Consider the following 14,184-nt stretch of genomic DNA (forward strand, 5'->3'; position numbering starts at 1 on the left):
TCTGATATATGAATGCTTAATTCCAAAATAGGATCTTATAAATACAGACAGAGAAACAAGAGTACTATAGTGCTGTTAAAAGTTGCTGTGTGACACAAGACAGGACAGAACCTGTAATCATTTTTACATGCATACTTTGTCTTCTTGTTTACTTCCTTTTTGTCATCTAGCCAGAGGCAGTGGGAGAAGTGTGAAAGGAACACACATCACTGACCCCCACCGGGTTTTGGGAAGGTTAATAAACTACCAAATACCTGTAACGAAGGCAAAACTCCATCTTCAGTCTCGGCTGCTATTTTTCATGCCCAGGCGCGAGCGTTCACTCTCAGAATGCACACACGCACAGCTGTATGGGCATACACATAGACACACCCTCTCAGACCATTTTCATTTTAATGACGCCTTTGGGAGCCTCTTCACATTAGAGGCCTAATGTAGCATTGTGTGAGGACGTGACACCAAATGAATGCTCACAGTAAAGCTATGCCTCTAAATTATGACTCCTGACTTACTGCGCGCAGTTGTGTTGTGAATGATTGCGGTGAATTATGAGTTTTGAAAAACGGAGATTTAAATGCAGACTGCCACTTTGAAGCTGGGTCTTTCAGTAGTCATCTCTGTCGGGCCTTTTGTTGTGACTTTTGCGTATCTTTTCTGGCTAGCGCTAAAGAATGAAGACCCCAACAATGGTAGTGAGTCAATTGAATTATCTGCAGTTTATTGGTGTAATCTACAGCTGCAGCAAACATATTTATTAATATAGTGGTTTCATGCAGTTTGTCTTTGCTGTGTTTTTGGTTAAGACTAGACTATTTAAATGATATCATTGTAATAAGGCAACTACAGAAAATCATAAATAATGCCAACATTTCTGACTATGTAATTTTGGCGTCTTCTTTTTTTCCAGCTCACAACAGATGGTACTCACAGTACAGTACAGTATGACGTTACAGTGTTACAGATGCTCTTAATTTCCCTTTCATTGTGTAATCCATAGATTTCATCTCCGCTGCGTGAGGTGCTGCAAGCTTGGTATACCCTCCAGGGAAAATCAAGTGCAGCCTTAAGTGTTTGAAATGTACAGTATAATATCACAGGGAGCTTCTCTGTCTGCTGCTGAATTCAGTTCTCACCAACTGGGACTTGACTTATTATCCTGGGAACGGCTTGTAGAATCATTTTCTCTACAGACTCCCCTGGGTGAAGCCTGTTAATGCTAAGTGTGTGTTTGTGTATATGTGTGTGTGTGTGTGAATGCAGTTGGGTGCTACCTATGCTGAGTGTGCGCTCTAGGGAATCCAGCTGTGTTGTTACAGTGCATTCACCTGTGTGTCCTTCCATTCCATATTACATATAAATGTAATAAACTACACACCATACTAATATTGACAGTGTACTACTGTAACAGTTAGTATGATATGCATTTTTAATTGAAAGGAATTAGCGTATGACACGCATCAATGTGAAGCTGCAACTTCCCGTCTACCCAAACAATTCTTACTTTAACTTTTTTCTTGCTGTGGGTAGCTCCTTCACATCAAGGCTGTTGTCATGTCATTCTGTGACAATAGTGTAGTAGTTCTCTTTCAATAGCACTTCATTTTGTCATTTTTCCAGTGTGAGTGTACCACACACTCAAAACACACTTTGAATTACAACAATGCGTTAGAGAAGTTCTTCTGAATCCTTGCCAGTATTGAATGTATTGTCAGCAGGTTTTTTTTTGTCTTCAATAAGTGGAATGAACTTTCATTTACTTCTTTCATGAAAGATGTTTTGTACAATTCTTGAATTGTTTCTATTATTTCTTAAACGTCATATTATGCATTCTCTTCTCTCTGGTGCCAGATTCATTGTTTGGATTCTAAGGTGCTGCCATACCTCTATATTACTGGCCAACATTTGCCCTAAGTTCTGAACCAACAACGAAATATAGAAATTTCAGTTGCTGTGAAAAATACATTAATAGATGTGGAAATGAATTACACATTCAGGATCTCCAAGGATATTTTGACAGTAGTATCACTCTGTGTTTCTGTATGGGTTCAACATAGCTTTATAGATATATGATATACTGTATAATAATGAAAACATTAGTATTTATACCGGTCCAGACAGACCAAATCATATTTAACTTTGTCACAAGACTGGTGATATTAGCATTTACTGGGGCGACTATGAAACACATACAGGTAGACACCTGCAAATTACTTATTATTTCTCGTCTTCATGTTTCTGTTTGGATCAGAGTATGTGTGAGACCAGATTTCCAGGATAATCTCAAAGTGAATGGCACTTGAAGATTACTGTGCACAAGCAAATGAGTTTGGATATGATTTCTGTGAGATTTTAGATTATGGTCTGGGGCAAAGTCTAAAAGCCTGTTTCCTGATTTTATTCAATATTCTCTGCAGTATTACTGTGACATATCTCACTAATAAATTAGTTATTAGCAACATCAACAGGGATGACTTAACATACATACATAAAAATCAGCAGTTACCCCTCAGTCAGTTTCTGCAAACTGTTCAGGGAGTGTCTGTAAGAAACTTTTTTTTTTTTTTTTTAATCCACTGTATTCCTCTTGCAATACCAGTGTGGGAGGATGGAGGGACTGATGAACAGGAAGGACATGAAGCAGCAGAGAGCAACAGACAAAATCCTCATACAAAATATTCCAAAGGAATGTAAAACACAAAATTCACTGAGCACATGTGTTTCGTCTTTGGAAATAAGGGGGAGGCAGTGTGAAAGTTAGAGGGTGTCGTCCCTCATTGAGGTTGCTTGAAGCCAAACCACCTTTTATCTATGCTCGCTCTCTTTTTTTTCCATATGTGTTCTTTTCAGTCCTATCTGATTTGAGGGGGTAGATATCAGATGCTTTGAGCTAAGCCAGTTAAGATAGATCCTTTCTGGTTCATGCATCTATCTGAGCTGATCAACCAAAGATGAAAGGATCGTGTGTCTGTTTGTGTGAATGAGAAAGATAGGCCCCGGTGGGGGGAAGGAAAACGTGACACAAAGAGTAAGAAATAATATTATACCGCTTTAAACACTGTCAAGATTGATAAAAAACAAAACAAACAAACAAAAAAAAAACCCCCACCACATTTTGATTGGTTTCTTTAAGCATATTGAATTCTGCTTTGAGCTGAATAGTTCATCCACCCAGGAGTGAAGGCATTAAAGCAGCACTTTAATTTTTGCCACTAGGCACTGCTGTGAGATATCTTCTTTATCACAGCGTCATTTTCACTTCAGACTCACTAAACTGTCTGTCAGCAGCAGTCAAACATTGAAAAGGCCTCAACTCCACAGGGATCGGTAACAAGAGAGATTCATATCAGTGTACTGTATAATCATTGGAGGATGGGATGCACTCTGTCAGGCAGATACACACTCACACATGATAAATGGCTTGTGTGAATGAAAAGTCCTCCCCTTATAGATTAATCCCCAGTTGCCATCAGCAGTGCCCTGTTACTCAAACCAGCATGCCATCTGTTGAGACCCCATTCACCCTCCAAGTACACACACACACATACACAATCTGTGCGCTAGATTGTGGTCATCTGGGAGCTATCATTGATGGCGAATCTAGTGAGACTGGGGCATATTACTATACATTATACTATACGTTGTAATGGGATACAAACTAAAAGGCAAGACCGGGTAGCGCAGGGCAAGGCAACTTTATCCCTATAGTACATTGCATTACATTGGTACAATGTGTTTTGCATCAAAATGCATGCAGTAGCAAGAAACATACAGACACACACACATGCACACACATACTGTATATAGTAACTTATCTCACAGAGTTTTGACAGATCTCAGGTTACCAAAGAAATCAAAAGTTAATTCAGATTCTGCTATAGTTAGAAAACTACCACCTTAATACCACCTGAGAGGTCTTCATTGTATTGTAGTCAGTGAGCAGGTCAGAAAGTCGACAGCTCACTGACTGCAATCCAAAGGGACCAAGCGGTAACTACGACGACTTGAGGCTGAAACTGCGGAAGCATCCTAAAGCGCAACCACCGTTAGATGCTGCCTTTAAAAAAATCCCTGCCTCCAATAGACTCCCATTCAAAAAGCATCAACTTCTCTCTAGAAATACTAAGTCAATAATATTTTTTAACGAGTCATTATGGTCTCAATCGCTAAATTCAGGCCCTCTAATAAGTGTGCTGGTGGTCATTTTGGAAGTTATTGCTCTGTTAATAAAATGTGAAGATGCACAGAGGCTGTGATGTCTGCTGTGTGGGCTTTGATTGACAGCTGTGATTGACAGTCGGCTCACCTGCTGCTCTCCCCGGCTCCGGGACTCACTCAGTCAGGCTATACTGTAGTCGTAATATTTCAGTAAGTTTAATGTTCCTTGATAACTATACCTGCCGTGTTAGCAGCTAAAGGCAACAACCTGCACTCTTTATTTGGAAGCCCAATGTAAGCTGCAATTCTGAGCTTCAAACTGTCTCCAATGCAAACCAGTGGGTGATGTCACACCTTGCTATGTCAATCTTTATATATAGTCTATGAAAAGGACTAAAGTATGGTTTTATCCCAGTGTGCCTATTGTGACCTTCACACGCTAATTATCGACCTATCAATCAGACCTCACTGGTAGCTAATACACAGGAAGAGTATAATAAGAGGAACCATGCTACCAAGCCAGATCTACAGTATAGTTAAAATATAAACTGTTACTCATCACAAGTGTGCACTTAAATGCATCAAGTGCTCACTTTAGGGCTTATAGCAAAGAACTAGTGTAAAATAGAGTCTTCTCTTAGAGACAGAGTACTGCATATCAAACAGTTTGAAAAGGCATATACAAAGAAAAGAGGCCAGAGTGTTTTCAGCAAGTACATGTATGTCTGAAAACACACACAGCATTGCCATTCAAAGTATATTTTCCTCTTGCAGCACAATATGTATTTAGTTATAGTTTTATTTACTTTTTATTGACAGTTTTCTTCTAAACCTCTGACTTGGACATGGCCCTTTGTTATTATTTATTATTCTAAAAGGCTTCACACAAGAATTTTCAAGCACATTCCAAACAGCATTTACACTTGTATCTTAGAAGAACTTTGAAATAACACATCGATCGGTACACAATCCAACAAGCTACTATTCACACTCACAAAACATTTCAAACACACATTAATACACGTTCCTTTGCATGTTTTTCTTTCACCCACTCGTTCTCTCTCACACACACACACACACACACACACATATTCACACACACATGCAGCAGGCTGATTTCTGTCACCAATCAAGCTCCATTTTCCAACCAAATTAATTCTTTCTAATTTGGAGCTTCCAGTGGTCAGCCCCCTGCGGTGCACTGCAACTGAGCTGTGTCTGTGCGCACGTGTGTATGCGCATGCACGCACACACACGCATGTGTGTCTGTGTATGAAGCAGAGAACATTCTACAATAGATCTTAATGAGAAGACGGACTGCAATCAGCACATTCTTGTAGGAAATCATTAAATCATTTCTTCCTCCCCTCTCTTTTTCTCTCTCTACTTCTTGTGGTGATTAGCATGGTAATGATAGCATCCTGATTATGTCCATCAGAAAAATCTGACATCTGTGGTCTCTCCAGGTCTTTTCTTGTGGAAATTAAAGTAGAAAAAAAAACACACTTGCCAGCTCCCAATTAATGTGGTGTATTAAAAAACAAAGAATGTCACTCTTGCAATTGTTCTTGGTAAAAGTTTAAGAGCTGCAACAAAAAAAAGACATAACACAAAGTCCTGTGTTGTTACTATAAAAACTCATCCTGTTCAAGCTACAGAGAACATTCCCTTTTTGACACTGCCTACATGGAGCATATTTCTGATGACACAAAATCTATTGCTTGTAGTTTGGGGTAAAGTTATGAATCTATATTGAATGTGTATGATGACAGTAAATCTTCTCCACATTAATTAATAGGAAAGAATTTATATTGTCTACCAGATATTACCCAGGACCTTGTGTGCTGTCAGAAGCATCGTCTTGATTGGAGTTGAATCTATGAATGTGGACAAACCGTTGTGTCAGCCACATCATTTAGTATGAGAACAATATATACGTAAACACTTGGAATTGAGAATAATGCAGCTTTTTAATGTCTCCAATGTCTTAACTTCATCATGAGTGTTTGTTCCTTCACTACCCAGAATGCATCGGAAAACATAAGTGAAGATCGGCTTTATTTTAAAATCCAGCTCACCATCTTTTCATATTTTTTTTTAACAAAAGAGCTCCATACTTGAAACCCTGCCTCCTGTATTCTGTATAAAAATGATCTGCAGAAATTATGGCAAGCACATGCTGTACTCCAAGCATTTCTATAACTCTTTTAGTGAAAACAGAAAGGTACCCAGTGGCCAGAAATCCTTACTGAGTTAATTATAGACTTCATGTATTTTCCTTTTTTCCTTCACCATTTTCATCCGAGATGTGGACCTGCATGCTTCAGTAAAAGCTCTTGACTTTTCAGACATAAAGAACCCCTACTGAAGCAGCCTTGACTCTTTGGACTTAAGATCCAGTGGGTACACGCTGAATTCTCTGAGCTGCTTTTCTTTTCTTTTCCCAATAAATAAAAGAGAAATTTAAAAAAAAAAAAAAAAAACCAGAGAAAGAGGTCATCTATTGTAGAAGGTTTGGAGTGAAAAGCGTGCAGACAGAAGCAGGAATGTTAATGGAACCTTTATTTTATTCAAAGCTAGCAGCTATCATTCACCAGAGCCGATTTTGCTGCATCTTTTAGTGCGTTTGTATTCACTAAACCTTACAGTCAGATAAATAAGATTTTAAATTTCTGCCTCAGATTCATGTCTGTCAGGGCTAAAGGATACCACTTGTTAAGAATGTCTGTCTTTTTTTCCTGGGTTTGTCCACCATCATTGGTAGACTACCAGTAATCAATTATTTGCTCAAAAAAATACTTTTGTTAGAACTGATTGAGGATTTTCTGCTTTTCTCTCTTCCTTAAAAATATATGCAGTGGTTCTATATACATGTAGATTTTTCAAATTTGATCATTTTTGTGCAGTTATATATCAAACATGGTACTAAAAGGTTTCACTTGGTTTATTGAGTTTGTTCAGTTTCCTTTGTACTTCTGCATGATGCAGGTTGTTTGTAAGTTCTTTTTCGTCTCATCACTAGTTTATCCACAAACTGTGTGCATAAAAGACAGGAAACAACAGAAAAGTGTCTTTTCCTGTTATCACTCTGAAATGTTGAGCAGACAGATGAACAACAGTTATTTCAACTTGACATATGTCTCTTTCACACACACACACACACACCTATATACATACACATATTAATGTTACCCTCATTGCCTTTTCTTAATCTGTGTCTCATTATCCTCACATCCATACGTTTGACAAATCTAACCCTTTATTTCCATTTTTTTCTTTTTCTCTCACTATCTGTGCCTCTCTTTCTCTCTCTACCATCTGTCTCATTAGGAGATGGCAAAGATATTGAATCATCCGCGTGTCTATGCCTTCCTTCATGTTCCTGTGCAGTCGGCATCAGACAGCGTCCTGATGGACATGAAGAGAGAGTACTGCATTGATGACTTCAAAAGAGTGGCGGACTTCCTCAAAGAGAGGTAAGGCAGGATGAACTCCTCATGGACAGAATGAACTCCTCATGGACTCCTGATCATTTTTATTGTGTTTTGAATGTTACTGTCCTGATAGCACACAAAAATGTTCGTTTTTTATTACTTCTGCCTTCTGCCTCGCATACCTCTGTGAAAAATGTTGAAAAATTACAAAAGATTAGGCTTTGTGTACTTGTATGCGTGTGTGCATGCATGCATGTACATCTATTCACTTTGAAATAACTTCACCCTCACATGGAGACATGCATACTCGTACCTCTCTCACTTTCTTTCTTTCTCACATCTGTGTATCCACATTTCAGCAAGGATGCTTGTTGATCATGATAGACTAGTCTGCATTAAGATCACTGAGTCAGATGTGTACTGTATAATGTGTGCATTTGAGTGGGTGCTTGTGTAAGGCTGAGTTCTCATGGCAGCTCACATGGGTCTGTTTGAAGAACACCTCTGTCTTTGTGACTAGCAGCACTCTTTAATTCTCTTTCTTCGTTTCTCTCTCCCTGGGTTACTTTAAGGCTCTGGCTTACTTTGAGACTCTGAATCTGGTCAAGATTTAGCTGAGATTGAAAAAGGCAACATATTTTTGCTTCAGTTTGGGTCCCTGAATAAAACTTCTTCTTTTTTTTTTTTCAAATGTCTGCACATTCAACACCTTCACTGTTGCCCTGTCTTTTGATGGACCACTAGATATAGATGAATGTCATATCTAGTCGTATCTATCCTTTCAGTTGGATAAGATTTGTGCAAAAGTTGCTCATATTGCCACCGTCACCGGGGATGTCACTGTGAAGTCTTTGAGATACAGAACAGAGCTAGACTTTTCAAAATGTACTGATAAAGATAGATACAAACTATGAAAACAGGCCTTTGTTTTAGTTGCACGTTTTTCAGTGACAACCATGATCAGTACATTCTTCTCTAAAAACCTTCCTTTTGCTCCCGTCTCTTTCTGTTATTTCTCATTCATCAGGACATCAGTCAACAAGGTCAAACATTTCAAACTCGGGATCTATTGATAAGTAAAAAGAGAAGCAGCTGCTACACTGCTTGCATGTTTGAGACCTCATTTCTGACATGCTTCATTTACAAGCTATTTTCTCCCAAAATATACACTCTAACCCACACTCATGGATTTTAAAGATAAACATGTACACGCCAGATATGGATTAGATATTCCCCCAACCCCTCCTCCCAATAAAACAACCCACAATTCTGAAACATGCACATGATGCATGGATTTGACCCCTGACATTGCGCAAAAGATAAGGAATGATGCAAACTTAATCTTTTACTGTATGAAAGATAATCTGTCATGGAATTTGACTGTGATTAATTATGGCAGTGCACGTCAGCGGCGGAGAATAAATATTGATTTGATGCTACGATAATACGCTATGAAGGGATTCATATGAAAATGAGTTTGGGTCACATTTCTGACTTAAATCTCCAGGTATTACTGTGTGATTTAGAAACAAAATGTTTATGTATGCAATGATATATTTAAGGATGTCATTGCTGTTGTCAGATGATAACCTCTTATTTTTAAGTATGGCTTTTCCCTGGAATTAAATGACAAGCATGCATGTTTTAAGATAAGCACAGAATGATGTATTTCTGGTTCATTTGATTATATATGGTAGAGATTTACAGGAACAGTTAAAGAGAAAGAGTAAGTACTTGGTTTAGAAACAAAATCAAATTCAACACAGTGGATAGTTACTTGAACACGGCAAATCTTTTCTCTGGTTAATTATGTTTAGTCATTAATATCTATAGGTTCACATACCGTACATGTCTTTTGATGTTTCAGATTAAAGGCATTTTGTTAGCATAGAGGTTGATCTAAGCGGATGAGATCCATGTACTGCAGCAATCAATAGATTTCATGTAACTGCTTCATGTAGGTCAACAGTCAAGCCATAGGCTTTAAATATAAAATGGAAATCTGAAGGAACAAGACTTTTATTCAGGTCACTCTTCAGCTATCTGCATTTAAAGCTCCTGTATTTACCTTCATAAAACCACTTGAAGCTTGTAGTGCACGAGAAAGTTTGTACTTACTCATGTGTGTGTGGTAATCATGCATCAGTTTCTATGTGAATCACTATGTGCCTTTAGATCATGCTGACACATTTATAGGTCTCTTTCTCACCTCACCTCTCTCTCCACACACCTCTCCCATCCATTCTTCCCCACCTCCCATTTATTTTCCCCCTCTGGCTCCGTCTGAACCTACCCAACCTGAACCCAAGACATTAGTAACCTGTTCTGTCTTTGACTTAGTGCTTTTCTCTTGTCATTTGTTTGTCTACATTTCCTGTCAATGTAATTGTAAAACATCAGAATTATCAATCCTGCCCACTTAACTACTGTATTACTATCTACACTGGTTGTGCTTCAATCACATATCAGTGGAATTGCATTAGCAGCAGTGTGATACTTTGGAAGAACAGTGGCTTTTTCCTGTTTTTTACTGTAAACTCATTTTAATGGCACACCACCATTTATAGAATAGAGGAGAAAGCCAAATGTTTTATCTGTTGTCCAGTTTGTTTATGGCAGATTAATTACCTGAAGTTAATTCGACTTGAATAGATGTTTAAAATGTTACATATAGCATGCTTGAGAGTTTTCTAATCATATTTTTCTCTTTGTATTTTACGTACATCGGTTGCTTGTTTCTTACTGACATTTACTTTTAGTACCCTGGCACTTATTTTTCTCTTTCTCCATCTGTCATCTTGTCTCAGTCTTTTCTTTTTTTTTCCACTTTCAGGTCGTCTTCTTTTTTTTTGTGTATGTGTGTGACAGGTCCATAACTTGAAGTTGTAATCTTGCCTGTTGGTTTCCTCTCAGCACTTAAATATATCTTTTAGAACTGAATACATCTTGGGGTGCAGTTTGTGGTCATTTCTTCCACTAGAACTGAATGCTTTGCACTTCCTTTAAAGTTCCCTCTGAATGTGCCTTGAGTTGACGAGTGATACTACTGTGTTAGCTCTAACACTGACTTAGATGCTTATCTTTGTGTGTGTGTGTGTGGCAGTTGTTTAGCCTGGAGTAGAAGTCTCTATCCCCATGTCTCCAGTTGTTATTTTAGTTTTCAATAGAAACTCAAACACAGTGACACTGATCCAGCCGACATCGTAACACACTGTGGCAAATGGTCTTAGGAGACGCAAAGAGGCACACACACACACACACACAGGCAAGCTCTCCACACCGAGGGTATCACGTCATAAGATCTTGTTTACATAAACTGTCTGGCAACCCTTTTGTGTGAGTCTTTGTATATGTGTGTGCGTGGTCACTCAATTTCTGGCTTCTGTTACTTAAACACACACATTAAAACACACACGGGTGATGTCGGTTGTGTGAAATCAATACCAGTACACATCCAGCGGTCTGACCCATTTGGCTGCAGCAGTAATAGCTGGGGTCCAGTTCAGGGTCTGGGAGAAGGGCCAGGGCTTTGGACAAGCCAAAAAATACACCCGCTGTGTTTGAGTGTGTGTGAGAGAAGGAAAGTGAGTGTGATTGTGTGAATGTGTGAGAAACACAAACAAACACTCTTTTTTGTTGTTGAGGGAAGCCTTTTTAAAGTAACTAATGCTGAGATATAAAACTATCAAACAAACATCTTAGAAAAGAGTTTTGTTTTTTTTAATTGTTCCCTATTTATTAAAAAATGATCCCTTTCTTAAAGCTCAACTTCTTTAGTGGACCTAGCAAGACTAGACAACTTGCACAGTTGAATGTGTTGTAACAACATAATGATTGTCATGGAAGAACGGAATTAACAATAATAAGAAATACTGATTGATATGTTTTTTTACATATGGGCACATATTTGTCTCTCATCACTAAACCTCTGTTTAATCTTTTTCTTCTTTACGGAGATAATTGGCCAATAATTGTAACCTCTTTAGTCAGAGGCCTCATTGACATGTCTATAACCGCTGTTGTCTATTCCTGTTCTCTTTCAAACCCTCCACATAGAAAAGAAGGCCTCACATTATGCTCCTCTAAGTGTGTGTGTGTATGCGAGAGACTCATTAAGTGTTTTTACTGATTCACTCTCCTTTTCACACTGGTGTTCTCATGCAAACCTGAATAATTCAAGGTGAAAGGGGAAGCCCCAACTGTGCGTGTGTATGTGTGTGGTAGTGAGTCACCATCACTGTTAATGCAGGTTCTCACAAGTAGTCGTTTCGTTGAGCCATTGAAGTTCACCTCAAAGAATGAGACGGACAGGACCCTTGTGCAGGTATGTGTGAGGTCAGGGCTTATCTGACTGACACACACATGGCAGAAGACAAATGTATTTCTCTGTACAAACAGCTTAATACCACCAACACTGCAAAGGTCATGAGGGGTCAAACACCTCTGGCCTTCCTTATCAGTGAAAACACACACACACACACACACACACACACACACATGCATGCAGACACACATCAGACCTCCCTCCTTGACATCCTTCACAGCTGAAGGTCTTGAACTCTATTACGAACTTGGGGCAACATTTCATGGTTGGTTTTTGAAAGGTAGCTGACTTTAGAAGTTTTTTTTTCTTTATTTTGTTTTCTGCAGACATATTTTGTGTAATGTTTCTCCTTTTTCTGCTAGAAGTTTGAAAGCTTTTATCTATAGCATGTTTGTGAAAGCAGACACTGCTGCTGAGTGAGTAAAGTCACCTGGTAACAAAAAAAGGCTTGGTAACCCTATAAGTACTCTTGAAATTTGAGGAAATTAACAATTTGGGGTAATATGGAAACCGAAAGAAAATATTGATATCACAGTGTCAGTCAAGATCAGGAAATCTTTGGCAATCTGGACAAACATTAAAGTTCAAAGAATACTCATGAAATTTAAAATGCCCCCAGTGATGAGGAGTACCTTGTGACTGAAGCACCCGCTGCTCCCCCAGTAGGAGATCTTTGAGTATTTATGCCTGGTGATACACTGCCGTCTGGCTGAGGAAAATGTGGTATTTATGGTCAGAAACAACAAAGCATGAAGCTGTAAATATTACCATTACAAAAAATCAAAGCTACAAATGTTCCATCGTAAAAACTGGGAAAGATCAGAGAAAAAAAAAAAAACAGTCATTCTCTGTAGGACATGCTGTTAGTTCCCAGCAGTGGAAAGTAAAACAAATCCAAGTGGTAATAATTAAGTATTTGCAATTTAAACACCACCCTATGGGGACAAAGGAAAAAAGAGTTAATTTTTCACACGGATGCCCATACGACAGCTTGTCTGAACTGTTTGATTTCTTCCACACTAGAGCATGTATCAAGTTTGGGGGTTCATTCACACTGATCAAATCTAATGGTAAATCAGGACTCCTCTGACCCTTACTGAAACATACAGTACGTAGATGAAATGGTGCAAGAAAATCAATTCTCTCTTGCTTTAGATTGCAGCCATAATTAAAGACAGTCTGATTCGTTTACACTCTAGACGTACTGGAGAAAAACGAAAATACCGCTCAAACACAAAATGCATGTTGTTGCTATGATTTAGGTTCAAGATTCAAGTCCAACTCAAGGCACATCCCATGTTTGAATGTTATTGACCAAATCCAAGTAAAAAAGAACAGTTTTTCAAATACTAATCTGGTCTCCTACAGTGTCCTTTAGCTCTGTTTTCATTATTTTACTGCAGTTTTTTATGCTTCCATGCCAGGTTTATAATATTAGATTGATATTACATATAATTTCACTCTTCTCTGCTTTAACATTTAGCCCAATTCTCACTGCAAATTCCAGTACCCAGAGCTTTACCACTAAAGTCATCCACAACCACAGAGAGAAATTGCATTAAATGCACGCTCCTTTGAATGACATAATAACTAATTTCTCCAAGTTGTTATAACAGAATTGTTTTCTGCCATGCATAATTCCAACAATCAGTAGAATAATTATTTCATTAAAATGGTTAATTTGCCCCCGTTTTCCAACATGGACCATATTTTTTTCACCCTTTTCTCTCTGCTTCTATCAATTAAAATCACATAATGAAGTACAGTCTTAATGTAATGATGTATGGATAAAATCCTGTTATGGTGGAATAAGGCTGTTACTGAGTGAGTGAACGTGGTCAGAGGATTTTCCACAGTTGTTTCGTAGTTTGCTATAATATCTGGGCTGATTTTCCCTCAACTACTCGAGGATTAAGTGTGTCTGAACCACAGGGGCCAAAGATGACACGCCTGTAAAGGAATAGTTATGCGTCTGTGGGTCGGGGATTGGTTTGTGTGTGCAGAGGAGCGGAATCTGGCAGTATTATGTATGAATGTTGAACTGTAAGGTTAGTTGGGTTTAGCAGAAAGCAGGAGGTGTGACCCATCTTATTACCAGGAAGGAATAGATGATGATGGTGGGGTGGAGGGAATCGTATTTGGTTCCCCTCAGGGTGGTGGATTGGTTTCCCTGGAGGTTATGTGTTCCTGACCTCTGAAAACCCTGTCTATTTCAGGCCATGGAGGTCTTGCTCCCAAGAAGAGACACTCACTCTCACATGCCTGTCAGTT

At 38.6% G+C, this 14,184-nt stretch overlaps 1 protein-coding gene across 1 annotated transcript in view; it reads left to right on the plus strand.

The window, feature by feature from the left end:
- The window catches only part of cdkal1 (CDK5 regulatory subunit associated protein 1-like 1), a 244,794-nt gene that overhangs the window by 144,753 nt on the left and 85,857 nt on the right, over positions 1-14,184 (plus strand). The window contains exon 10 of the mRNA XM_067602097.1: positions 7,486-7,631. Within this exon, the coding sequence (XP_067458198.1) occupies positions 7,486-7,631 (146 nt within the window). The remainder of the gene's footprint in view (positions 1-7,485; positions 7,632-14,184) is intronic.

The sequence above is a fragment of the Thunnus thynnus genome, chromosome 10, assembly GCF_963924715.1.
Source record: "Thunnus thynnus chromosome 10, fThuThy2.1, whole genome shotgun sequence".
Lineage (NCBI taxonomy): Eukaryota > Metazoa > Chordata > Actinopteri > Scombriformes > Scombridae > Thunnus > Thunnus thynnus.